Genomic DNA, 25,537 nt, shown 5'->3' with positions numbered 1-25,537 from the left:
CCTCCCCTGTGTGTCATCCACTTCACTTGTTAAGACACGTCTCCTCTTATTTTCTATTGTTTTTTTGAAAAACAACTTGCTAAACAGGAAACTGTGGCTTCTACTAGGACCTTCTTTCTTCTTCTCTCTTCTTCTCTTCTCTCTGACTCTCAACATGCAACAAGGACAACTAAAGCCAGATAAAGAAAATGTGTACAATTGAGCTGAAGTCCCTCTTTAATCTTTTGTCTTTCTTTCTTTGTCTCTCGTTCTCCCGCTGTTTCCCACAGAGACCTTTGAGCTTCTGATGAGACACGCCGAGAATCACACCAACGCCGTCCTTCAGGGGTTACACCACAGCATGGCCGATCAGGCTGCGGGCCCTGTGCGAGAACTCTTCACTGACATCAGTCTCTTCCTGCTGGGGTCCGAGCTCAGCGTTGATGAGTTGGTGCAGAGGTTCTTCGACGCTCTCTTCCCTGTTGTCTACAATCACCTCATCAACCCAGGTCCTGGCGAAATATCACCAGGCTACGCTGAGTGCGTGAGGTCGTCGAGACGCGACGTGAGACCGTTTGGTGGGGCGCCCGGCCTCCTGGCAGATCAGATCGCTCGCTCTGGGGTCTCCGGGAAGCTCCTTCTTCAGGCGCTGCACCTCGGCATTGAGGTCATCAACACCACAGACCACTTGCAGCTGAGCCGCGAGTGCAGACGGGCCCTGCTGAAGATGCACTACTGTCCTCACTGCCAGGTACGGATGCTCGTCTCTGGGATGAGTTTATCTGAGTTAATGAAAGTCTGCCCCAGAATCACTGATCCCAATGTGATAATGTTCCACAGGGCTTAACCCAGTCGAAGCCCTGCATGGGTTACTGCCTCAACGTGATGCGGGGCTGTTTGGCGAGCATGGCCGAGATCGACGCCCACTGGAGGGAGTTTGTCCGCTCGCTGGAGGGCCTGTCGGCGCGAATGCAAGGACCTCAGGACTTAGAGCAAGTGCTTCTGGGAGTTCACGCGCTGCTTCGTGACGCTGTCGGGCATGCTCAGAAAAGTGGACCCCGCCTCTCGGCACAGGTCAGATCATCTTTGAGGAGACTTGAAACTGTAGGGGGATCAATCTTATGGATAAATAGAAGAATGGACGAGGGATAGCATTTAATTTAAGTCCTGGAGTAATTTTTGTATGGAACTACGCTGCTATTCATGTTTCTAGCTCCACGTCAGATATGTGGTGTGGAGAGCGAAGATAAATAGCTTGAAATGGCAAACAGCACACACATCAGAGCAGGCTTAAACTCTCCATTAAGACCTGCGTGTGGGCAACTCTGAGGCGGTCAGGAACTTAGTATTTAAACCTCCAGACAGAGCAGGATAAATCCAGAGTGTCAACAGCTTATTCATCAGGCTTAGACGTTTACCCAAACCAGGACATACATATCCATCATCATCATCCTCCTTATAAGCTGAACCGCAAAGTCTTTATTAGTCCGTGCTGATCTTATATTTTGTGAAATGAATACCTCTGGATTTGCACCTGAACTGCTCCAGCTTCATTGTACCTTTTGAGACACCACAGCTCCATCTAGTGGTCGCCTGGTGTGGCTGCTGCCTGAGAGGTTGCACATTCAGAAACAAGGGATGATGGGCATGGCTGCACTAATGGCCCTTTCATGAACATCTGTCTTTCCCTCAGCTAAAATAAGGGCCATTTGTCCCGCACCAGCACGGTTTAACGAGATTTGCAAAGTTCAAAATGCCTGTTTCCTCCCCGCAGGGTTCCGAGCTAAATTTGTGTCTGTCTGTCTGGGTAATAGGTGCACAAACTGTGTGGCACGCCGAGCAGGAAGCCAACACAGTTAGTCAGCATCCAGCTCAGCAGGCAGCAGCAGCAGCACAGACTCCATCGCTCTCAAAGCTCCTGTTAGACCGCTTGGAGACTCGCTCGCTGTCAGGAGAAGGTAAGACGTAATGGAGGAAGTACTCAAAACATTTTACAAAAGCACAAATGAATAGACAAAATCAACTTCAGTTAAAGTACCACATTAACTTTTCTAAGTAAGTACTAGATTTTAAATGAACTTAAAGTATTCTTTGCTGAGTTAAGCCTTTCTTTAATGCAGTGGTCTACTCCATCATTATGTATAAGCCTGGCGTAGCAGTTTCTTCACCAGTGATGCTGCCACTGCAGTAGGCGTGGTCTACTGTTACCTTCTCTGATTGGATCAGTGGAGCAGTTCCACTCTTGTATAATAAACAATGTTATATTTGGTGAAAGGTTTTTTTTAAGTTCAACATTGAAAAAGTAAAGGCAAACAATAGGAAGCATTCACACATTAGAGAACAAATCCCCAAAAAATAAACGTTACAAAAAAGATAAAACCAACCAAAAGAAAATAGTTACAAAAATAATGAATAAACAATGTGGCTTCGTTTTCAGGGACTTTCTGAGCAGCATGCGTCACTATCGTACGTACTATGGCGGCCTGGCAGATCAGCTGTGTGTGAGTGAGCTGGTGTTTGGAGACGGGCAGTCCTGCTGGAATGGAACCGACATCGTAAAAAGGTTTGTTTTAACAAGTCAATAATACAGATGATTGATAAGGTGGGAAGACGCCACCATGACACTTTAACTACCGGAGGAGTGAACAGCATCATCTCCTCATCTGCTGTGTTGATTCTGGTGCTGGAGCCAAACACTGGTTCAAAATCGCCCATAAGTCACATAAGTCCCTCTTGTATGTGCAGCGTTTGTTTTCACACTCGTCTCCTGAAGTGGACGTTTTTCTGTGCTCACCTTGAATCCCAGTTTAACACGTACAGTGGGTACCAGCAGGATACAGTGATATCACAACCAGAATGGAGGCCAGCTTTGGTTTTTATACTCCGCTTTTCACAAGTGTGGTGTGAGAAACCTGAAGCTTCTCATGCACGTAGAGTGAGAAATAATTGAGTCAGAGAAATATTTGTATATTCTGAATATTTCATTAAGTGACTTGGATTACATTTTAAGAATTGTTAACCAAGGAGTCGTTCTGAGGAAAAAAAACACGGCTCACCAGATTTCCGAAGAGGTTCTTAAATTTCATCCAACCATTATCTATTCTTCTTATCCTTTTAAGAGTCATTGGGGAGCTGGAGCCAGGTAAACAAACAGCATAGATAGCTAATAGAGGTGGAAACACATCATTGGCTGAACTAATATCTAAATATGTCACCTATCTAGTAATTCCAGAAATCTGTCTGTCTTTGGCTCACATAGTCGAGAACCGTTCATCTTATCGGCTTCACACTTTGGATGGTTATTGTTCAGGAAGTGCAGTGTGGAATTTGGTGCGATTTTCACATGTTCGATATCAATAAACTTTGCTGGCGCTCAGTTACCACAGGTAACTTTTACAGTTTCAGGAAGAAAACTGCAACCAGCATCACCAGGTTTAGAACAGAGACTGCACTAGTAATACTTCTGCTATTACTACTACTACTAATACTACTACTAATAAACAGGTCTACCTAAATCTGTTCACATGTGCAGCCCTTACTGTGACATATTATTTAGCTTGAGGTCAAAAGGTTTTTCAGCTGCTGTCCCAACGTGTGATCATAGCTTCAGTAGGCTGCTTGTCCACCATCTGACCTCCATCTAAGACACACACACACACACACACACACACACACACACACACACACACACACACACACCTTCATATATACTGCCCCCGTGGACAAAGTGACACCAATGTAGAATTAATCTATTAGCTGCCCACAGACATAGATCTCGGATATGAATGGTTGTGAACTCGAGCAGACAAACTGGCCTCTTTCATGGTATCAGTCAGCAGCCTTGTCTCCATTACATCACCGCTCTAGATCTTACCCGTGCTGTCATCACTCAAGGACCCCCTCATATATCCTCTGTTTGTGGTTGTTCCTCTTAACTGTCATCTGCTGTCAGCGCTGCAGAAACGGCAGGTGAGCCCATATTTCAAACCGCCGGCGAGGTTGAAGTTGCCGGTTCAGGTTTGACAGTCCATTGTAAAGGATGACAGCCTTGTTGAGATTGTTTCACAGCTGCGGCGCGTAGGTGAGGAAGAAGGCGAGCAAAAAGTAGAGGAAGGTCCTTCACAACCATCGTAGCAACCGCACAGATTCGCCGACTCGTTAAGAATGTGTGGTTTGCGTGTTGCTCATCAAAAGTGACATTACTATGGAGACACACCATCAAGGTTAAGGTTCACTCTGAGATTAACCACTTACTCTTTTCATCTTTTGTTATTTTCCCAACATCGCACCTCGATTTGCTGTTAAAAAGAGGCAGTGATCCCCGAGAACAGACGTGTTTCTTAAAAGCGGCTGTCCGTCATCTCTCCCAGCAGCCTCAGCTCTTTAACCCTCCAATCCTCTCCTCATTCACACAAACACTTATTGATGGAGACTCGTTCCCTCGCTCGCAGATTTTCATTTTGATTCGGTCATTACCAAAACATTATAGAATCGAGAGACGCTAACAAAGACAAGGCTTTAAGGAGAAAATTGAACCAAGTCCCCGCGTCTTAGCAGATCTACAACCCTGTGCTGCTTCCTATTTGCCCAGAACCATAGATGAGTGGCTGGGAGTCAACACAAGCTGAGACCAAAGCAATAAATAACCTCCAGCATATGGGTCATAACCCAACATCCACTGAGAGAGAGGGGAATAAAACTGGCTGCCGGACGGCGGCTGATTTACAGAAGCTTATTGAGGCCTCAGAAACCTTAAACGATTGGTTCAGTTGCTCCGTGAGTGTTTCCGTGCGTGTGAAACCGTAGATTTTAGTGTGTGCAGATGCCTTTTTATAACAGCCCTTTGCATGCTGGCATTGTTATATGGTCTTAAAGATGCGATGAGTTGCACCAGAGCTTAACTTAATTTAATAAAAATAGAAAAGGGACGAGCACAAAAAACAAAACATGACACGGGAGCCTCAGATTTTAAGGAGATTTTATGCACGTCCTGATCTGGGTCCCTGGTAAACAAAAAGATAAAGAACAATCAGATAAGATCATAGAGGAAGAACACAAGCTGCTTTCATCTCAATGTCTATGTGATTATACATGATGGAGTCTCGCTTCAGGGGGGAATTGGTAACCACATTCTTCCTTCCTGTTTGTTTTTCTCTGTCTCCTGATTTGTCCTTCACTTATACACTCATATTGTAAGAGGAAAAAAAGATTGAATATGACATTTTCTGATTTGTATTCTGGTTTATTAACACAGCTTCCTTTTCATTGTGACGTATCATTTTACCTGAAATAATCCCACAATGTGGAGGCTATTAAGGTGCTCGCAGCAAGAATGTAAAATAATGCAGAGAGAAAAAAGAAAAATGTACCAAAACTTGTCATTGAAGGCCTCGTAACATTTATAGTCTTGTCCAGTATTTAATCAATTGGTTTTTTTCTACGGATTTAATTTAATACCAATTTTAGAGTTTTGGGATTTCAGAATCTTTATTTCAGCAGTGGCCTTGTGTGTCTGCTTGCCAGAGACAACAATTTAGACTTGAGAAGTCTGTTTATTGGTGGTTTCATTGTTAACTCTAAAACCAATTTCCAACAAACTTAATAAGGGGGTGAGGCCTGGGGCTGAAAAGAACCCATCACATTTCGGTGCAAATCATAGACTGTAAATAAATGACCTCCCCGTTCTATACAAACAAACACGTACGTAATTTCTGTTCATGAGGACCAAGTTTTTACCCAGTCTGAGTACTCAAGTGTGTCGATGTCGGCACAAGTGAGTGAAAGAGAGGTAGAGAGACGAGTCAGGAGAGTCGGAATTAAGATTCGACCCATTTAAGGAAAGTATCGATGATTATGTGGTGATCAGTGTTGATACTGTGGCGGTGGTCATCAAAAAAATCAAGAAGAGGAAAAATATGTTTGATTCGTAGTGAAACTGCAGCGGGTCAGAGGTCGTCAGCTGAGTAGGAGGTCCTTCATATGTGGCCCAGGATGCATTAGCGTTCACACTGTATAAAGATGTGGTTTGGTGTGATTGAATCAGGACCTGAGTGCGTTCACACCTACAGCAAAGTCTCGTTGATGCACATGATGGAGACCCTTTGGATTCAGCGATGGATCCATGTTTTTTTTTCATTTTCTTGCTTTATGACAAATAGATCATTGAGGTTATCAGACCACCTCCTTTTCTATATTCCTACAAAAAGTAGAAAGTTTCTTTTACCTTTGTTATGGTCTCCACAAACCCCTGAGAAAAATAGCCGTCTCTTTAGCAGCTAATTGCTCGACTGTGCTCACCAGCCTGGCCTGCAGCTGTGTGGTGCTGAGCTGCTTGTGAAAAGCTGATTCTTAGAGATCGTTGTGTTGAAAACAGCTGCCTACTGCGACATGGATTAGAGCTGCGAGCGTGAACCAAGATCGCTTCGTGCCATAAAACAAAAGAAGCCAAAAGACGCTTAAAAAAAAAAAAAGAGAGGTGGAGGTGGGCGATATTTCTCTGTGGTTCTCTGTTTTACATAACAGAAGTCATGTGATCCTTGTTAATGTAAAACGTATTGATTATAGCTGCTTTAAATTCCAAAGGGCATTGTAAAAAAGGTTTTATGGGTATGAACTCAGGAGTAGAAGTGTTCTAGAATTGAAGAATGATTATCCAAACCCTGCCCCAGTACTGGTATAAAGGTGTTAGGGGTTGTTACGCTCTTTCGTTTGTCACAGGGCAAGACTGATGAAAGAGTTCATGTGATTTATGTCCCTGGACAACAAAGAGTGAAACATCCCTCAAACTGTGGAGGTGACGGTGGTGTTCTCTTCACCGTCCTCGTCTGGGCAGAAAAGGTCAAAACATTCCCACATGCTTCCTTCATCCGTCATGGATACATGCACACTGAGGGAATGGCAGGTTGCCATGAGCTGCCACCCCTCTCTATAAACACACACACACACACACTCACGAACACACACACACACACACACACACACTGACTTGGATAAAGCTTGAAAGTCGCACTGGCTCCTGCTCTCAGTTTATCTTTGTGTCTCTGTCGTAACTGACTGACAAAGACTAAATGTCATGTGATAACACCACAGGGATCCTAATTCCTCCCATTCCCATGTTGCTAATTCAGTTTGACACCTGTTCTGAAAAAAAAAAACTGCGTGTGAACTTGTGCAGGTACCAAATCTATTTTGGATGTATATTATGATATCTTTTTTACACTCTCTGCCAATGGGAGAAAACAACCAGGAGTTATAGCAGTGCTAAAAGCTACAGCCTCAACAAGTGCGAGTGTGATGTTTTATTCATGATCACCTCCTCCAGTGCAGACTCGCTTTAATTCATCCCCCACCTGCGCTCTGTCTCACGCCTGCCAACACACACCAGGTGTTTGGCGGTGTGTTTATATTTTCAAAGTGCCTTTTTCTAATTGAGTACAACAGGTTTTTTTTATTTTTACGATAATAAGGCAACTGACCTTGCGTGCCGGCGGATTTTAACTGGGAGGGATGAGCACTGCAGGACAACGCCGCAGTGTGTATCGAAAAAGATGCTCGAAGACAGGCGGGCAGATTCGAGTGTGGCCTTTCATTTAATAGGCCGCCCTTCTCGCCGGAGTGGGTGTCTGAGCACTGACCTTTGACCTTTCCCGTGTCTTTTGCTGCCCGATTAATCCCGAAGAGGTTAATCACATGGTAATAAGAGTCTCGCAGTCATAGAGCAGACCTCTTCACAGTGTGTGGCCGGTTTAACAGCGGAAGGCGTTGATTCTGTAATAGCAGGTTTATGCTTCTCTGTTCCATTCAGCTCCGTTCCTCGCACGAGCGCGTCGTCATTTGCCTTTTTAGTCACTTGTCTAATTTTCACTCCCATCCCCACCCCCACTAGACAAGAAACTCAGCCTTGGCTTAACTGAAATGACAGCATTTAAGCTCTGCTAATAGGAATCCAGTGAAGCTGCATCAAGAGCTTAGGTTAACCCGGCCCGCACCGGGAACATGCTTCGTCATTTGAGGGTTGTCTGCGCCTCACTGTGAAATCCACACGATGTTCCCACCGGGGGAGAGCGTGTGTTGAATAATAAAATATATCGCTCTGCCTCCTGACCTTTTCGGCTCCTGGCCTCTCATCACAGGTTGCATGTGTCTCCTACAGTTGTCAGCACTTCGCAATCCTGGATGGATTTATGTGGAGTTTAAATTATTCATTGATAGATGGTCATACGCACGCACGCACGCACGCACGCACAAATAAGATTAAAGCAAAGTCTTATGTATTCATGTCACAGAAATACATTTTTCTGCTCTCATTTTGCTTTTAATCATCTCGTGACCGCTGAGATAAACCTTGCAACTCTTTGCAGGGGTTTCGACCCCCTGGTTGGTAATCATAGCATGTATGTTAACCCTAATGTTCTGCCCTGGGCACTGGAGGCCCCGCTCCTCTTTGACGGATAAAAAAAAAATATCATATTCAACTTTGTCTCACCAGCTTGGTTCTTCATGACTTTCCCTACTTGTATAACAATTGTTGCCTTCACCAAGGAGCTTATGTTTTTCTCTGCATTTGTTTGAGTGTTTAATTATAAATACAAACCATTTATGAGCATGATGACTATGAAACCGTGAATTTAAACGTGGTTTCATAAGGAGACTGTTGAGGATTGTTGCATGTAAAGAGACAAACAACTGTTGAAACTCACATTCACACCTACTGTCATCTTAGTCTCCAATGAATCTGCATGTCTTTGGACTGTGTGCTCCACCGTGCAGACCCGCACTTCACATCTGGTCCTTAACAAGTTAATAAGAGTTGTTTTTAATATATCATCGTGTTCATATAAGTCAAAGTTGGGGTCTTATCAACAGTATAATAGTTGATGCGTAGCCCATGAAACATTTAAAGCCGCTTATCAGAAAGTAAGGCTTTTTGAGCATTTCTGCATTTTGTGACTTTTGTCAAACGTGCAAACCCCAAAGGAAATGTTATTTCTTTAAGGTCTGGGAAAAATCTGGTTTGTTATTTTATTTTTTTTACAAATACGGCAGAGGAATTTGTGGGACTGCAAAATACAGATGTTAGAATAATTACTTTTATTTCAAACTCGTAAACATAGTATATCCAGATGTGCAGCCTCAGATAAACATCACAGCTGTTGTCTTTGCTCTGCTCACATTTTGCGACAGACCCTTGATCCATTGATAAACCTGCTGTTACGTTCAGTAAAAATCACTGTGGTCATTGTGGTCCTGAATCCCAATAGTTCTGCTGTTGGCTCTATGACCAGCAGGTGGAGCTCTTATCTTTGGGTTTTAAACACACAGCTGCACACGCAGACACACACACACACACACACACACACACACACACACACCAGATTGCTCCTCTGCATCAGTTTTGATGATCTATGCTGTGGAGCGGTGCTTCCTGTCCATGTCGTTCCTGACAGTGACAGACAGAAAACAAAATTCAAATGATAAACAGATACACGGAGGAACATCTCACCACCTCCTCCTGCGTTGGTTTGCAGTGATGAACTGACCTAATTTCAAATGGGAAGGAATAACCTTTTAAACATGCACTGTCAAATATATTATGCATAGCTGTCCTCTTAGTCACTCTCATGCGAGAAAGTAAAAGAGTTGTTTCCTTCCATCACATGCGAAAAAACAACTTGAAATAAATGTGGTGTAGAACCCCCTGCGATCTCCGAGGCAACAGTTCATAAAGTTGAATTCAAATTTAGCTGAGGTTTTTCTCTCTTTTTTTTCCCTGTCTGGGAAATGACTGGGTAATTTAGTGTCTTGCCTGGGCTCCCGCCACTAAGCATAAAAGTTTTGCTTTTACTCATTCTAGGTTTTAATCTTTGGGGAAAAACGCTCAAATCTAAAACAATAATTCACAAATGCGAAAATGAGATGGACGAGAGGAGGTGAGGGGGAGAGCTGATTGGACCGTTCTGATTTGGGGAAAGCGAGAGAGGGCAGAAAGATGAGAGGGAAGAGGAGAGGGGACGTTCTTGAAGAGCTCCTCTGTATTGCGACAGCTGGCTACTGCAGATAACCACAAAACCACTGGAGCACTTGAGGTCTGGGTGCTGCATGGCTAGAGTTCCACTCCAACATGACCTTATATCCTGCCTGGGTTTAGACGCAGGGGCTCGGTCAGAGTACCACATCCTGACGATTATCCCAAGTGACAGAATCAAGAAGTCTGTCTGCCTGACTAAATTGAGTTCATAAATCCCTCTTGTTCGAGCACGTGTGTGTGTGTGTGTGTGTGTGTGTGTGTGTGTGTGTGTGTGTGTGTGTGTGTGTGTGTGTGTGTGTGTGTGTGTGTGTGTGTGTGTGTGTGTGTGTGTGTGTGTGTGATTGTGTGCGGTGATTGTGATTGTGTGCGTGTGATTGTGATTGTGTGCGTGTGTGTGCCCATTTTTGCTTTTGCCCCATCCCTCCCTGGTTTTTGAATTATGCAAGATTGCTCTGAACAGATACATTTTCAATCCGGCTCTGTGGGGAAAAAAACTGAGATGTTGTTCATTTGTGTTCAGATATTATCCCTGATGTTGCTACAGTAACTGCCATGTGCAGAGAGAACAGTGAATTCAGAGGTAGCTGGTTGTATAGGTGGTGCATCTATGTGTGTGTGTGTATCGTCCCATTCATCTTTCAGCGAGTCCACTCCCTTCTGCCTCTCGAGCACCGATTCCCCCCCCTCTTTCCACCCAAGAGTTGGACGCCTGCCTCCAGCATCTGGAGCAGATTGTGACCCGCGGTGTGCCAGGTAGCAGGACATTAACAGCCAAGGCCTTATTGTCAACTGTTGAGCTGTCAGAGCACACACCCCTCGCCCCCGTGTGTGATATCAGCCTGCCTCCATCTACCGTGGAGCACACACACTCGGTCCCCGCGGAGCACTCTTCCACTTTAGCTCAAATATAAATCAGAGGGCTCGCCGGGAAAAAACTAAGAGTTGGGGGGAAAAAATGTGAGGTTAATGCCCATAGAGCGCGAGCCGAGGAAGCGCGGCGTCGGTGTGAAAACCCTCCGTGTGAATGGGATCTATTTGTTTCATCATAAAATAGAAAGTATTCTGTTTTGTGATTTAATCACAAGGACACAGTAATATTGTTTTGACAACAAAAGCTGCTCCTCACAGTTATAAGCAGCAACACTTGTGCACGAACAGTAGAGACTAATAGAGCAGTTTCAGTCATAGACATCCACAATAAAACCACTGATATTTCTTTTCTTTGTTTTGTTTTCTGTGTGAGGAGCTGCTGGTGCCTTCCGGTAACAATTTTTTTTTTCTCCGTTATCTTTTATTTGAGATAATGATGACATTGGGATGAATCACAGAATAAAAGCTCGGTGCCTGATGTTGAATTCAACGCCGCTGCCGTAGCTCTAAGCATCGACGTCTCCACATGAATTAGAGTTGAGTTGCGTCGTCTTATCAAGGGGCGCCTTATTTCATATCGACTTTATGACTACATGTGGACCACATCCATGTTGAGTTCTGCTCCAGAAGAGACTTAATTTCTCTCTTGCAGATGTGTGGCTGCAAACAAAGCCTCGCGTATCTTTGTATCATTGTGTTGCTTTATCTCACAGCTGCAGGCTTTTGACAGTGTGTGGTGCCTTCTGTTCCTTTTGATTTTCCACTCATTTGTTAACTAAACATGCTTCCCATTTACCGGCACAAAGTGAAAAATGTAGTAGTCATTAAGTATTCATTACCTGTGCAATTTGTTTCTTCTTCATGCACTTTTAGCCCGGAGAATACTCTGCATGCGTAGGTAGCCTGCATTTGGAATATTGACAGATTTAGAAGGCAACCCCTGTGCTGTTCAGTGTTGCAATATTTATTATGTCACAGAAAAAGTGTCACAGTCAATCCGCTCCTCATCTTTAAAATATTCCTCTTACATTTCATTATGCAGGATCATTTCATTATGCAGGATCATCACAGGATGCACAGCGCTCATTGGTCCTTTCTGTCTTTATCAGGGAGTTGGCAGCCGCAGAAGACTCAGCACCTCTTTATAAGTGGAGACCTACCTTTTAACTCCTGACCCTCGCTGAAAGCGAGGTGTGAATATGCTCTCATTAATCTCACCTCTCACAGTAAAAGGTCTGAGTCCTGAGGCTCCATGAGAATTCATCTAAATAGCTCGTTCATTTCTTTGACGTAAACACAAATGTCTCCAATAACAATGAGGCAAGCGGATGCCCCGAGACCAGGGTTTGGTCTCTTATCAATGTCTCTGATATGTTGTCCTGCTGTTTCTATGGAAACCAAGTCGGCCTTATTAAAAAAAAAAAAAAGTTTCACCTTCTGAGTCTGCCCTTTACCTGACAGCCAAGATAAACGAGCAGGGTCCTGGGAGGAAGGCAACACAAACATGCATCTCTGCTCAGTGGCCCGTGCTCATTGGCTCTCTGCTGGAAGCCCTTATTTACCTTAATGCTGGGAGGTGGTGAGACCGGGGGGGGGGGGGGGGCTTGAGGAGGAGTAGCCTCTGAGAGACTGTGTGTGTGCGTGTGTGAGTGAGAAGGGAAATTGTGATTACTCACAATACCTCCCATCAACAACCTTGAACCGTGCCGCAATAAAAAAAGAAGAAAAAAAGGAGCAAACAACTCTTTCTGGCCCCCGTAATGCACGCGGGCCAGATGATGTCATATGTCACCTTCAGCTAATGAAGGTGATGATGACATGCATGAGCGCCGCATACGTTCACCATCTGCTCGGTTCCACCACGCTGGAGCTGCTCCCCCACAATGTTGCCGGGAGGAGTCGAGGCACGTCCCAACCACAGTACGAATGTCCCCTGACGCGCGTGAAAGACCGCTGCCTGCATCCAGATGACTCACTGCGAGTTTTAATCATACCTTCGGCTTCACGAGCTGCTAAAGTGACTATAGTCTCTGAGGCCACTTGCTTTATATCACCAGAGCTCCCAGTACACGTCGGCTGATGCGACAGAAAGATCACCAACTCGTAACTCATCCCAACACGTGCTAATGTTGATTTTAATAAATGATGTGGATTTATTTACACGTAGTTGTTATTGATTTTTCTCTTGTTTAGTTGAAGCAGCGCAGCTAGTTGGCAAAAGGCTTTGCTGGGAAGATGTGAGCATATTTTAAATGGTAAAGAATAAAAAGATGCAATGAAGAGAAACAGGAAACTATGAGCTCACCGGAAATCCCAGAAATGACAGATTTATCTTCTGTAACTTATCTTTGTTAATCTCCACTGGGGAAGTTGCAGTCAGAGCCGATTTAACAGGCAGTGATGATAGTGATGTGTTTACGTCAAGTTGGTGATTATGATCAGAAAATGATTTTCCATCATGTTAGTGAAGAAGTCAGAAAATGACGTAATACATAATTAACAGCATAGTTACTAGGTGCCCCTGCATCCTATCATGGTGTCACGAAGATTATGCTTTTCAGAACCTGAACAAAGACAAATTAAAGACAAATTGATTGGTTTTCCTTTTCCCATCTATGTTACACATTTTCCCGTATTCTCTTGTTAAATAATCTGTGACACAGAAATGTCAGAGTTGGTGTCAGATACAAACTCCTCCAGGTGACGTTTGTCCTTTATTCCTTCTGTCGTTTCATTCCGTGCTTGTGTTAATGTGAGTGAGGATTGTTTTTTCAGATTGATCGTGTCGTGAAGCCGGAGCCACTTTGCTGTAGCTGCAGGTTATGAAAGTAGAAATTGACAGGTGCTTGACTTCAGCTGTTGAGCAGAGTGTAGAAAAGTGAGCGTTGGTGACTGGAGATGATCTTTAGATAACAGTAGATGACCTTTGAGAGCAGCTGAAACTATCAGTCTCTGCGGGGGCTACTCTCCTCCTCTTGTCATGTCTTGACACTTTTATTTCTCTCTCTCTCTCTCTCTCTCTCTCTCTCCCCCCCCCCCTCGCTCTCAGTCTTTTCCATCTCCTCTCTCTTTCTCTCTCTCTGTGTCTGGTGAGTGGAGTTTCTGTGAGTTGGCAGCCTGTATCTGATCCTGAGGTAATTTACTGGGAGCGATAAGGAAGTGGTGCACACAGTCTTTCGTTATAGTCCTTTCTGACAGGGCAATCTGAAGCCTATAGAGACTAAATTGAAGGAAAATTTTGACTCCTGATAGAAGGGAACCGCGCGAGGTTATTATAATACAAAGTCAACAAACTGAGATTGAGTGGGGAAACAATCACCGGTGACTGCTGGTTTAATTTTTTACTGACGCGCCTTTCCCTTTGACTTAAGCGGCCGGGAGTAATTGTGTAAGTGAAGGGTAGCGTGGTCTATTTTATTGTTTGGTAATGAGCAGGTGGAGACCTTGGCCGTAGTTAGAAATTAGTGCTCATTTGCACAATTTTGATTGTCTGCTTAATTCTGATTTATAATTGTGTTGTTGGCCATATGGCACATTTTGTGTTTCTGAGAAAGACTTCCAATCTTTTGCCTGTGCCAATACAAGCTCAAATCGGCATACGTATGATGCGTATAATATTCAGTACATGTGTTTACACTGTGTGTGTGTGTGTGTGTGTGTGTGTGTGTCGAGTCCAGTTTCGCCCCGGCAGAGCTCTTTTTTCCCCCCTCGCAGGCCAGGGTCATTGCCTCAGGGGTGTCGTAGAGAAATGCGTCTCTGCTGTGGGTGAGAAGAAATATGAAAGAGACCCTAAATCAAGACGCAGAGCCCCATGAATCATGTCAGCAGCCGGGCTGAAGAAGAGGGATGGGACCATCTGTAGCAGCATATGAATGGCTAGCTGACTCACAGCGCTGTTGACACAAGCTGAAGAAGTGTGAAGAGGTTGTGAAGATTAGCGCTGCTGCTGACTGCATCGCCTGCAAACCTGCTGCAGTCAAAAATGGGCAAAACCCAAATACGATGCACGCTCCATTCGTCACTCTGACGTTTTATAGAATTGCACGGAGGGGGAAATGTTTTTTTTTTGTGTTATAAAACAAGACAAATTCTCATTACAACACATCTGTAACACTTGAATTCATGCTGCATGAATTCTTCTTGAAACTTCAAAATTGTTTCCGCAGTTAAAGGTTTTTTATTTAGAGAGAGAGCAGCTACGCACACATGAGATGCTGCACAGGATGATTTAGAAGGTCTGTTGGCTCATGGCTGTAAAACTTTTCAGTGACATGTGGTACTCTCTTCTTTTGTGATCCGGTTTGCAGTTTTGACAAAGGCTGTGTCTGAAATAACTCACTACTCACTTTATAGTCCACTATAGACTTGAGTTCACCATTTTGTCGTGCTGTCCGAATGTTTAGTCAGAATTATTGTATATTGTATATCAGGCACGAGACACAAAGGAGGGGTCCTGAAGGGATTTCCATAAATCCAACATTATTCAAAACCAATTAAAATAATTGTTACAAAACACTAAAAAATAGTGGTTCAATTTAAGATAAAAGCATACAAATGTAAATATTTTATCAGCCTTGTGTTTTCCTTTGTCCCCACATGACCCCTCAGGTGATTATGACGGATTAGTGATGGCATCATTTGTAACAGGTTAATTTATAGCACCACAGGATCCATTACAACATGTGCACAAAGGAGGTTTTTTTAACGAACTAGCAAATCCATATCCTCTGGGATAATGCCTCATAAACAGCATTGTTCATCTGATGGTCACTAACGGAGCAATATGTCATCATGCATTGTGCTTGACAGACCAGAGGAGAATGTAGGATACTGTATGATGTGAAAACAAAATTACACAACGTCTAATTAAAAAAGCTGCAGATTTGACCCAATAGAAATAACAGAAAAGACTTGACTGAAAAGAAGCAGATGTTTTTATAATTATCTATATAGGAAAATACGCTCAGTGTGATATGTGCCGACTGACTGGGGACATTTTGACCTGACCTTATCATCCTTTACATGAAACTCCCTGTATGAGTAGAGAGAAGTCGCTGAGTGAGTGATTTTGGACGTGACCGTAATATTTAAGTTTTTGTTTGGTGCTGATTAGTCAATTCATTGATTGGTCGAGCAACAAGAATCTGTTTTTCAAGCAAAAACACCAATGTCACTCTTTATTTTTGACAGTAAACTGAATATCCTTGGTTTTAAATGGTACCTCCCCTGTTTTACTCAGTTAAATGTGGACAGCTGATTAATCAATAATGATAATAGTTAAATAGTTAAATAAGTATTGGGTTTCACATTTGTTAATATTATAGTTTTAATAATTCTAATAAAATTCAGTTGTGGTCATGTTTATGCAGGATGAGGATTAATTGTCACTGTGAAGCCAATGATTTTGCCCCCTAATAGGAAATAACAGCGTCGGCGTTGTTTTGACATTTAAATTTCACTCACACTACGCTGTCGTAAAAGAACCTTGTGGCAGCGTTAAATTAGTCTCTTTGAGGAAGCACTGAATCTTAATCGCTGTGCCCGGCGCCGAGGGCATGTTGTTAAAGCGCAGTAACGGGACAGATGATAATCACAAAACTTCACGGCCGACCCCGAGGGCTGGCGTCCAAGTAGATTAACACGTCGTTCAATCCCTGCACGCCGAGGGCACAAGGTGGTATTCATGAAGGGGGGGGGGCAGTTGTTTTCAAGCAGGTATTTGTTCATGTGTTGATGTTGTGGAGCAGCGTAATCGTCAATCTTCAGATAAATTATCATGATCTCCAGAGTGTGCAGAGCAGCTCTGTGGCCGACAGTGGAAGGAGAATTTCTGTAGTCAACAAGGAAGCACGTGACTGTTTGTGTTATTAAGGATCAGCCTGATTTGTGCTCATCTGATGTCATGCAACTTAAATCCTTTACTTTCTGAATCCAAATCCAAAACAGCTTGGGCTCTTTGTTGAATATGCTCATGCCGAATTAGTCGATGCATCCACTTTTCTTCTTTGCAACTGGTTTGTTTGCTTTTCGAGCACACGACGTCTCATCGCTATTTCAACTGATAAATGTTTGTTGTTTAAGCAAAAGAGAAAACGAATGCACCGCAGCTGTGAGCACAGCATCCAAAAAAAAGCTGCTCTTTGTTGAACGTTTCCTTAATTACGAAAAAGGAAGCTGAACTGCGTCCGCTGCCTGAGGGGGAAACATAGTGACAGATTTACTGTCAAACAGAGAGAGATGGAGAGACGGGCGTCGCTGTGGTGGACCTCAGCAGGAGCATTAAGAGCTGCAGTGAGAGGTATAAGAGGTGTGGCTGTGCAGCTGTATTATTCTTCTGCGATTGACCGTGCGGAGATGAGCTTGGGGAGATACTGCGTGGAAACATAAACACAGACAGATAAGGCCATCAGAGAACGGAGGTGGGGATGCTATGTGATCAGTCAACTATAAAATTGATTTAGACTGAGCAGTTTCTCTGTCTCTGGAGAAAGATTGGTTAGAAGACACGGAGGGAAAATGTTAAACAATCTGTGTTTTATCTCTTTCATTCTCGGCTCTTTCAGTGGAGCCATACAAACACTAAATCTATCAGGTTCTGGTTTATTAGCTTCAGTTTGAGTTAATCCTGCCTTCATGGCTCTTATAATCTGTTATAAGGGGAAACCTTATCTTAACCAAAGGGGTTTTTATTTCCTGTACATCTGAATCTAGAAAAACAATCTGTGATCAAACACAGTCCTGGTGGTTTTTATCAGAACAGAGCAGTTAACCTGACAGATGTGGAAGTCACGTATTGAAAATATAAACCATAAATAAAAATGGACGACCTGACTGCTCCCACCATGTGAAGCCAAAGCATCTCGATCATACATGTCATTAATCCCGCCTCCCCCATGTTATCGGATGGGACTTGGATCCAACTATAACGTCAAAGTACACGTCAAATAGATTTATCCAAAAGATGGTTTCTGTCATTTTAGGTCGTTCTTATCTCACTGATAAATATTCAAGTATTCATTTTTCCTGTGCGCGGCTCCGTCCCTCGCTCGCTACAGCACAGACTCTGGCTCCAAATGTGCAAGATGGCTGGGTTCCTATCTGAGATATTTAAGCTTCATTTATGGATAGTGGAAGGAATCGGAGACTTAATTTCTTTTCTGTTTTTATGCATATTTTTCTTTTAAAATGTTATTTTAACATGTTCTTATGTTTCTCAAAATCTGTTCTCTTCTTATTTGAATTCCATTTGAACATTTAATCTATATTTGTATGTAAAGCACTTTGAGCTACATTTCTTGTATGAAAGGTGCTATACAAATAAAGTCATTATTATCCATCTTTATATACAGTCTAAGATTAAAGTTAAAGCAGCATCAAAGAAATTAATCAAATTAAACATTTAAAGAGTCATAACTGAACCGTACTAGTTACTTACTAGCATTAACAACCTGTTAACACCATGAGAGAACGATATTTAAAGATATATTGTATTTTTTTAAAGATATGCAGTATGTCAGTCATTGTACAGCAGGTTTCAGTTTTGTCTTCTCAGCTTCCTCCATCTCAGTTTGTGCCCTGAACAACATTCAAGGTATCTGGATTCTGCCTCTGTGGTTTTTCCATCTCCTTCTTTAAATCCACGCTTGTATCAGCATCACCAGACTCCTGGGCTGCTTCTGACTCCGTCTCCTACATTTTCCCTGTTTTTTTTTCTTCCGCCTTCAGCTGTTTCTTGAGGTTTGTTTTAATTCCAGCGTAGCATGAGTGGGTGGAGGTTTGATGGTTGCTCTGTGTTAATAGGTACACAGTTGTCTGTGCCCACACGGAGTTGCAGCGTTCAAGCAGAGAACAAATCAAGCAATCCTGGAATTTGCTGAAGGTGGTGACAGGAAACCCCATGTTAAAGCACTAACAGATGTAACGAGATGTGAAGTACTGTGTTAATATGCTCAGGAGGAGCCACTCACATAATATGTCAGTTTGAGAAGTAGTTTAATAGCAGTAAAAAACATTTAACTATAATGTTCAGATTGGTTGAATTGTTGATTTAGCTGCTATTCTATTTTAGGTGAAATACCAGACACATCTCCTCCTGTATTATAATATTTCTCTCGTATTGAACAACAGAATATTTCCACCCACACTTTCCATCGACTCTTGCCTCTGTGCACTTGTTTACCTCCAGGTTATAACTGTCGTTCCTTTTTTGAACTTGGAGACACGCAGACTTCTTAATCCGACGAAGCCTTGAATTCACCTCAGATCCCTCTGACTGGTGTTTTGCAGCCGTCATTCACCTCAGAGCTTTCAAGGCTCTTCGGGAAGTTTATGAGCCGCTTTAACATTAGCAGCAGCTTTCTTCCCCTTTCAGAGTGGAAGAAAAATGAGGGGGAGAGCAAATATCCACAAACGCATTTCACAGCGGTGATTAGCCTGTTGGTATTTGGGTCCCTTTTGCCAATGTGCTATTTACTGCTGTGGATCTCCAGCGTTCCCTCTGAGGTGTAGTGGCAGAGCGGCAGATCTCCAGTCAGTGGCTGGAGGAGCAGCAGATGCAGCTGCTTGTTCCTGCCAGCTGTGGCAAAACAATTAGAGGACAGGAGCCTGAGCACATAGTTGTAAATTAGAGCTTTACACTGGCCTCAGTGGTGTTTGTATGGGACTTTGAATTAGCGTTTGGCATCTCACACTGTGTACAAAGGAGTATGTATTTAATATATCATTATTGTCATTCTAATATTCATCCATCCATCAACCGTACCACTTGTCCTGCAGCTCGTCTGTGTATCGCAAGACAAAGACACAGAGACAGACAATCATTTACATTCACACCTTTTACAGTCTCCAGTGACCTAACTCCAGTTTACATGTCTCTGGACTGTAGAGGAAGTCAGAGCACTCAGAGAAAACCCACACAGACATGAGGTGAACATGAAAACTCAACACAGAACGATCTCAGCCAGGCTGGGATTTAAACCGGCAACAGCGCTAACCCATCAGTCTGATTTTCTTGAGTTTGATTTATCTCAAGGATCTTCCTTTGACCATGCTGCATACTAAAGGCTACATTTACATTGATCAGGTTTATAATAATAAAGTACTCACACGGCACACTGCGTCTATTTTTGAGTTACTTTCCCTGTGTTCATTCCCCCCATGTGGTGAAGGGATACTTCCTATTAGTCCTATATGTACGTAGTCGTGCCAGGATAATGTAACTTCTATACAATAGCCTGGCTTATTGGGATCATAGCTGTTGTTAATTAAACTAGTAAAGGATCTTGTCAGTATGGAGAGGAGGAAAAGTTAAGCACTGAACTCTTGCAACTTAAATGTACATGTTCAAATGGTGTAAAATACAGATGAAAACATCTGAAGCAAAGTGCTGTAGGGGATCCTTCTGTTGTTATCCCTCTCATGGTTCCTTCGTTTCATGATTTTCATGTTTTTTTTCCTCCATTGTCACTTTTTTCTCTTTGCTTGCCTGAGGGCATCTCTGACTAACTTGACTGTAGCCAGAGCGACTGTGACTTAGCATTTCAGCTGCATTTATGCCTGAAGAGAGGGAGTAACTGGAGTTCCACTGTGTGATGTGGGCTTGGATTCATTTCTTTTTGGCAACATCCCTTGATGGATGTATTGAACGTGATCAGACAAACATCTGCTGCCATGACGGTGCCTCCTCCACTGTTCTCATGTTTATATTCTTTAATCTACCTTTGCAACACAGAGAAACGATGTGCATCTCCTGACACAGTGAACCACATGGTCGATTGTATTGAGCTGAAGGTTTAAAGTGTGGAGGACTTTGTTAGATGTGTGTTGATGAAAAGGAGAAAACTACTGGTGCTTCCTCCAGCTTCAGCGAAATGTTGTCTAACAACCTTCCAACAGTGTTTGGCAGTGGGATCTGCAGAAGCAAACACAAGCTGATCGCACTTCACCACAAGTTGTTCCAATGTGTTAGGTACATTTTGAGAGAGTACCACAAAAGCTCTGCTGAAGATATGTCCAGGTGCAATAGCTGAAAACCTGTATTTTAAATCGGTGTTGGCAAATAATGGTTTATTTACTCAAGAATGAATTTTGAAGTTCTTTTACTTCATATTAGTAGTTTTTAAGCTTTTTTAAATACTTTACTGTATTTATGAGGCAGATGTAATACATTTTAATATGCTACATTTATTTATCAGCTATAGTCATTATTCTAATATTATCTGTCTTTCTTCACCTCCGTATAGATTAGATTAAGTAAAGGCATGTTACTGTAAGTATCATAAAGTAACAATATTATGTTTTTAGTAATTCTAATGTCAGCTAAATTGCGTGACTTTCACTCCCTAATAAATTATTTTACATCGTGCCACTGCTAGTTTTACTCTTTGTGCTGAATTCTTCTATCATCACTGCAGACAGCTACAAAATGCCTGTAACTGTTTTAAAAACTGTTTTCAAGCCAATTGTCAGCTGCATTGGATCAAATGGGTGCAGATCTGTCTCTGTTCACCTTGATGTATTTTAGAATCTGAAATTCTTCACTTCGTTCTGCTCGTACACACACGAGGACTTTTGAAAGCAAAGGACTGATCATTTACAGACAGAGAGAGTCGCAGCACTGCTGAGCATAGCGCTGACAAATGACATGTTAATATCCTGGCTTAAATATCTCTGCAGAAAAGTGCTGAAGCAGGCTTCTTCAAGTCTGATCATAATCTATCTGGCCTCCTTTGGCTCCACCGCCGTGCTGGATGGGAAACAGTGGTATTGTGAGAGGAAGTCCAATCATTGCTCAAGTGTTTACTTTAAACCTGACATCCGCGCTGCTTTGACGGTTTGATAGCTCGGGAATGAGAGTGTTGCTCGAGGCTTGTTGATTTGTTTATGCGTGTTTACAGAGCGCCTCATAAATTCATAAGCATCCTCCTCTGTGCATCTTCAAGAAGCAGGTCTGGAGGTTTGGACAAGTTTGGTCAGAGGATGAACATAGCAAAGATGACTAAGCCTCTTACGTTGTGTGCCAGAGAGAAAAATCGTCAGTGATTATTTTTGATAATCTGCACTGGACTGAGACAGAAAGAAAAAAAAAAAAAAACGATGGAAAAAATTATACCAGATATTTATCTGCGTTGCAGTAAAATCAAACTTCCAGACAGATGGAAAAGATGCAGTATTTATGCAGGGTACAGGAAATACAGCAGAACGTTATTTTAGATGGGAGCATGTTGATCACAGATAAAAGATAAAAGCTCTGATGTGTCTTTTATCGTCCGCCCTGCTCTCGCCACATCTGTTTAATCCTGAACATTACTGCCCTTGTGGGGCATTAACATCTTTTAAAATTCCCTCTTTCGGTGACCATCTGCTTTTATGAGGCCATTGTAGCTCCTGGATAGCCAACTTTTCCATTTGTCCTTATTACCCTCCATAAAACTCCAATATTTAAGAGACGTTATAAAAGTTCCAGTGCAATTTGGGGACCTCTGATATCTATTTAACATTAAGAGCATGCATGTTGCAGTGGCTCACACACAGCCACTTATCCTCAGTGGGAAATTATCGCTCCGATATAATACACTCTTAACAACCCCGAATAATGGATTTCTGTGGATGTGAGGTAAGTGTTTTGGGTGTCGGTGTCAAGAGAAGTGCCAGGCCATATGCTGGCCCTTTTTTTATGTAAATGTGTCTACAGTGTTGGAAGAATGTGTTTTATATACACTTATAAATAGCTTTGTTGTGGCTGTCAGGGCGAGGCTGGTGCAGCGGGAGGTTACAGCCACAAAAGCAGTGTCAGACCTCAATAAACCTAAACACGCGGCAGTCAGCGCTCATTCATTAGCTTTGTTTTTGACATGCAGCCACTATTTGAAGCGCAGGTGCGTAATTGAAATTTCCTCATTGACTTTGATATCGCCACCTGTTAACACCCGAGTGTACTGGCGGCGTTCCGTTGTTAGCGAGAAAACTGGTGAATAAATAGATGCATGTATTGATTTCCCCCCTGTAGATTTAGAAAAGTGTCTGTGCTACAAGCTCGCGCCTCGCTCCCCTCGTGCGGGGATTTCGCGGCTCGGTGCCGTTTTAAAGAGCGCGAGTCGTAAATTTCCCCAAGCAACGCACGATGTAACAAAACATGAATGAATGAATAAACAACACCCCCCCCCCCCCGCCCCCCACCATCCAAGCTGTTGTGTCATTGTTAAGGAGAACGAGGGAAGAAGCATAATTTTCTGCATAAGATTCACTGGCAGCGTTTTTCCCAATCCAGGAAGTTTCAAGATTATTTTGTCCCCATGGGTAGTATTTTCACCACGGCAGTTCCAAACCAATACTCAGATAAATTACACAGATGTGAAAACACTATAAGAACCGTAGACTGTATATAAAGATGGATGACGTGTCTCCACTTCCTCCCACTATCCACAAATGAAGCCAAAATGCCATCATTTGCATCTGCATACAGTAACAATCTGGGGACAAAGCTGCGGTAAAAAAAAGTCCCACCGGTACATGCGATCGACCAATCACGAGCCAGTCTCCGCTGTCATTCTTGACATTTCACCTTGTTTTTCAAGCATCAAATAACTAATCAAAACCAAACTTTCCAGAAAAATTGTAATGGTTTCCTCCTAAATTGACAGAAACCATCTTTGAGAAAATCTCGATTATGTTTTTTTTGTTTGGTCCATGACCCATCCCCTAACATGGAGGTGGAAGTGTTTATGACATATACTGCTGCCAGCCACCAGGGGGTAATCAGGACACTTTGGCTTCACTTTTGTAAGCTGTCATGTCGTCCATCTCATATACAGTCAATGTTAATAACACAGTAGCACACATCATAAAACCAGGCAGAGGAGGTTATTGTGTTTCAATGTAAGCAATTTAACACTGGAGGTCACATATGTCCAGTGTGTTTGCATGTTTAGACTCATAAAAGACCATTACAGAACATTTAACACTGTGGTTTTGGTTAAATATTTAACTCATTTTTTTAACTTTTTCAATATTTAATTGAGACCACGATGTTGAGGATTACATGATTCCCCCGACCTTAATCCAGCTCAGCATGTTAACTTAATTAAGCCATTGAAAACATTAATCATGCTTTGGCTATCATGAGAGGATTTAATAAATAAAATAGCTTTGCAAATATATTCAGTCAAAAACATTAACTTTTTTTAAAATCTTGATTTTAAACCAAATCCCACCAAAGCAGCACAAACACAGAAATCTTTCGCTGAGAAAGTTTTCCAGCAGTGAGTTGGATTATTTGTGTCCATGTTGAACCACATTCCTCCCAGTAAGCAGATTCTGGGCCTTCAAAGACTCCCGCTATGCTTTGTAGGGGTTCGCCCATTTGCTCGTACTCTGGCAATTTATGGAGACTTGAGCGGGTACCAGGATCAAACTAAGAGGAAAAATCCTTATCTCAACATAAACACAAGTAAATTAAATTTTAACTTTTAATAAAAGAAGATAGTTGTTGGCCATCAGAGGGAACTTTTTCTTAATTTCCTCCTTCAGAGTTTCGCAGTCCTGCAGAACTAAGTTAATGAATCTGCAGCGACTGTGTCTCTTCATAACAGCAAACCCACAACATCTCAGTATAACAGTTCAGACTCCTGACACAAAATGCCCATTACCCACCGACCGACCGACCCCACACCATATTAATTACCGCTGCCACCTTGTTCAAACAGCTCTGTTTGGCTAATTCCATCGTCTCTCACTGACACAAGTCAATACAACTTCAAGGATCAGGGCTTCCTGGTAATTGGAACAAACATGGCAGTAGTGATGTTTGGACCTAAATCTTTGCCAGAGGCAACGTTGAGTGCTGTTGTATTATCCTCTTTGTCACAGCTCCCGGTGAAGGTCCACAGCTCTAGATACACATACCGGCAAACACTGTAATCCTGATTATAATAATCCTTTATGAAAATACCTAATTACAACCTGTCTGCAAAAGTTTTGTCAATCAATTTATCTGATTTTGAATTTGTGCATAAAGATAAATACGACATCCCTATAGATACATCTGAAACGTCTGGCCTTACTGTACGTACTGTGGAGTATACACATGCACTCATTCCCTGCAGGAGGTGTGGAAATCTTGATGCATTATTTGATTACGGTGATGTGTCACCTTGTATTGTTTTCTTTATTGCCATATTAACTCTGGGTTATTGCACCAAACAGATGTTAGTTTGAAGCATGGCCCTCTTGTTGATTTTACACAATAAACTGCATATGTTCTTTTGTCTTGCCTCAAGTATTTTCTGTCCCTTTGAGTTTAAGGGAACAGGCTGCTTTGAAGTGGCACACTCTCCCAGATCCTCTCAGCGCCCAGCGATGAGCCAGAAGGTGCGTTTCCTCTGTGACAACTAGGTATTGCCTTGTAGCCCACGAGCCTCAGGCCAGCGCTGTTTCTAACCCAGCCAGCCATGCACATGTGTGCACAGTCAACCTGCCTTATCTCACGAGCCACTGAACTCCTCCTTCCATAACATTTTGATGAAGCTGCTCTCGGGGGAAAAAATACATTTCTGCGTTTACACAACCAATTTTCATTTTCACGGATCTTTGTGGAACGAATGTATAGGAAAATAACACGTTTCGCTTTCTGTTTAAAATCGTATTTGTCACCCCCAGTAATTA

General features: G+C 42.7%; 1 protein-coding gene across 1 annotated transcript in view; it reads left to right on the top strand.

The window, feature by feature from the left end:
• Positions 1–247: 247 nt before the first annotated feature.
• LOC117759028 (glypican-5-like) overlaps positions 248–25,537 on the top strand; it is a gene marked incomplete at its 5' end in the record, with an annotated part of 57,773 nt that continues 32,483 nt past the window's right edge. Inside the window, 5 exon segments of the mRNA XM_034581014.1 lie at positions 248–730; positions 820–1,053; positions 1,794–1,859; positions 1,861–1,937; positions 2,417–2,542. Coding sequence (XP_034436905.1) covers positions 248–730; positions 820–1,053; positions 1,794–1,859; positions 1,861–1,937; positions 2,417–2,542 — 986 coding nt within the window.

The sequence above is a fragment of the Hippoglossus hippoglossus genome, unplaced genomic scaffold (assembly GCF_009819705.1).
Source record: "Hippoglossus hippoglossus isolate fHipHip1 unplaced genomic scaffold, fHipHip1.pri scaffold_69_arrow_ctg1, whole genome shotgun sequence".
In the NCBI taxonomy this organism is placed as follows: Eukaryota; Metazoa; Chordata; class Actinopteri; order Pleuronectiformes; family Pleuronectidae; genus Hippoglossus; species Hippoglossus hippoglossus.
This window is presented reverse-complemented; position numbering and strand designations above follow the sequence as displayed.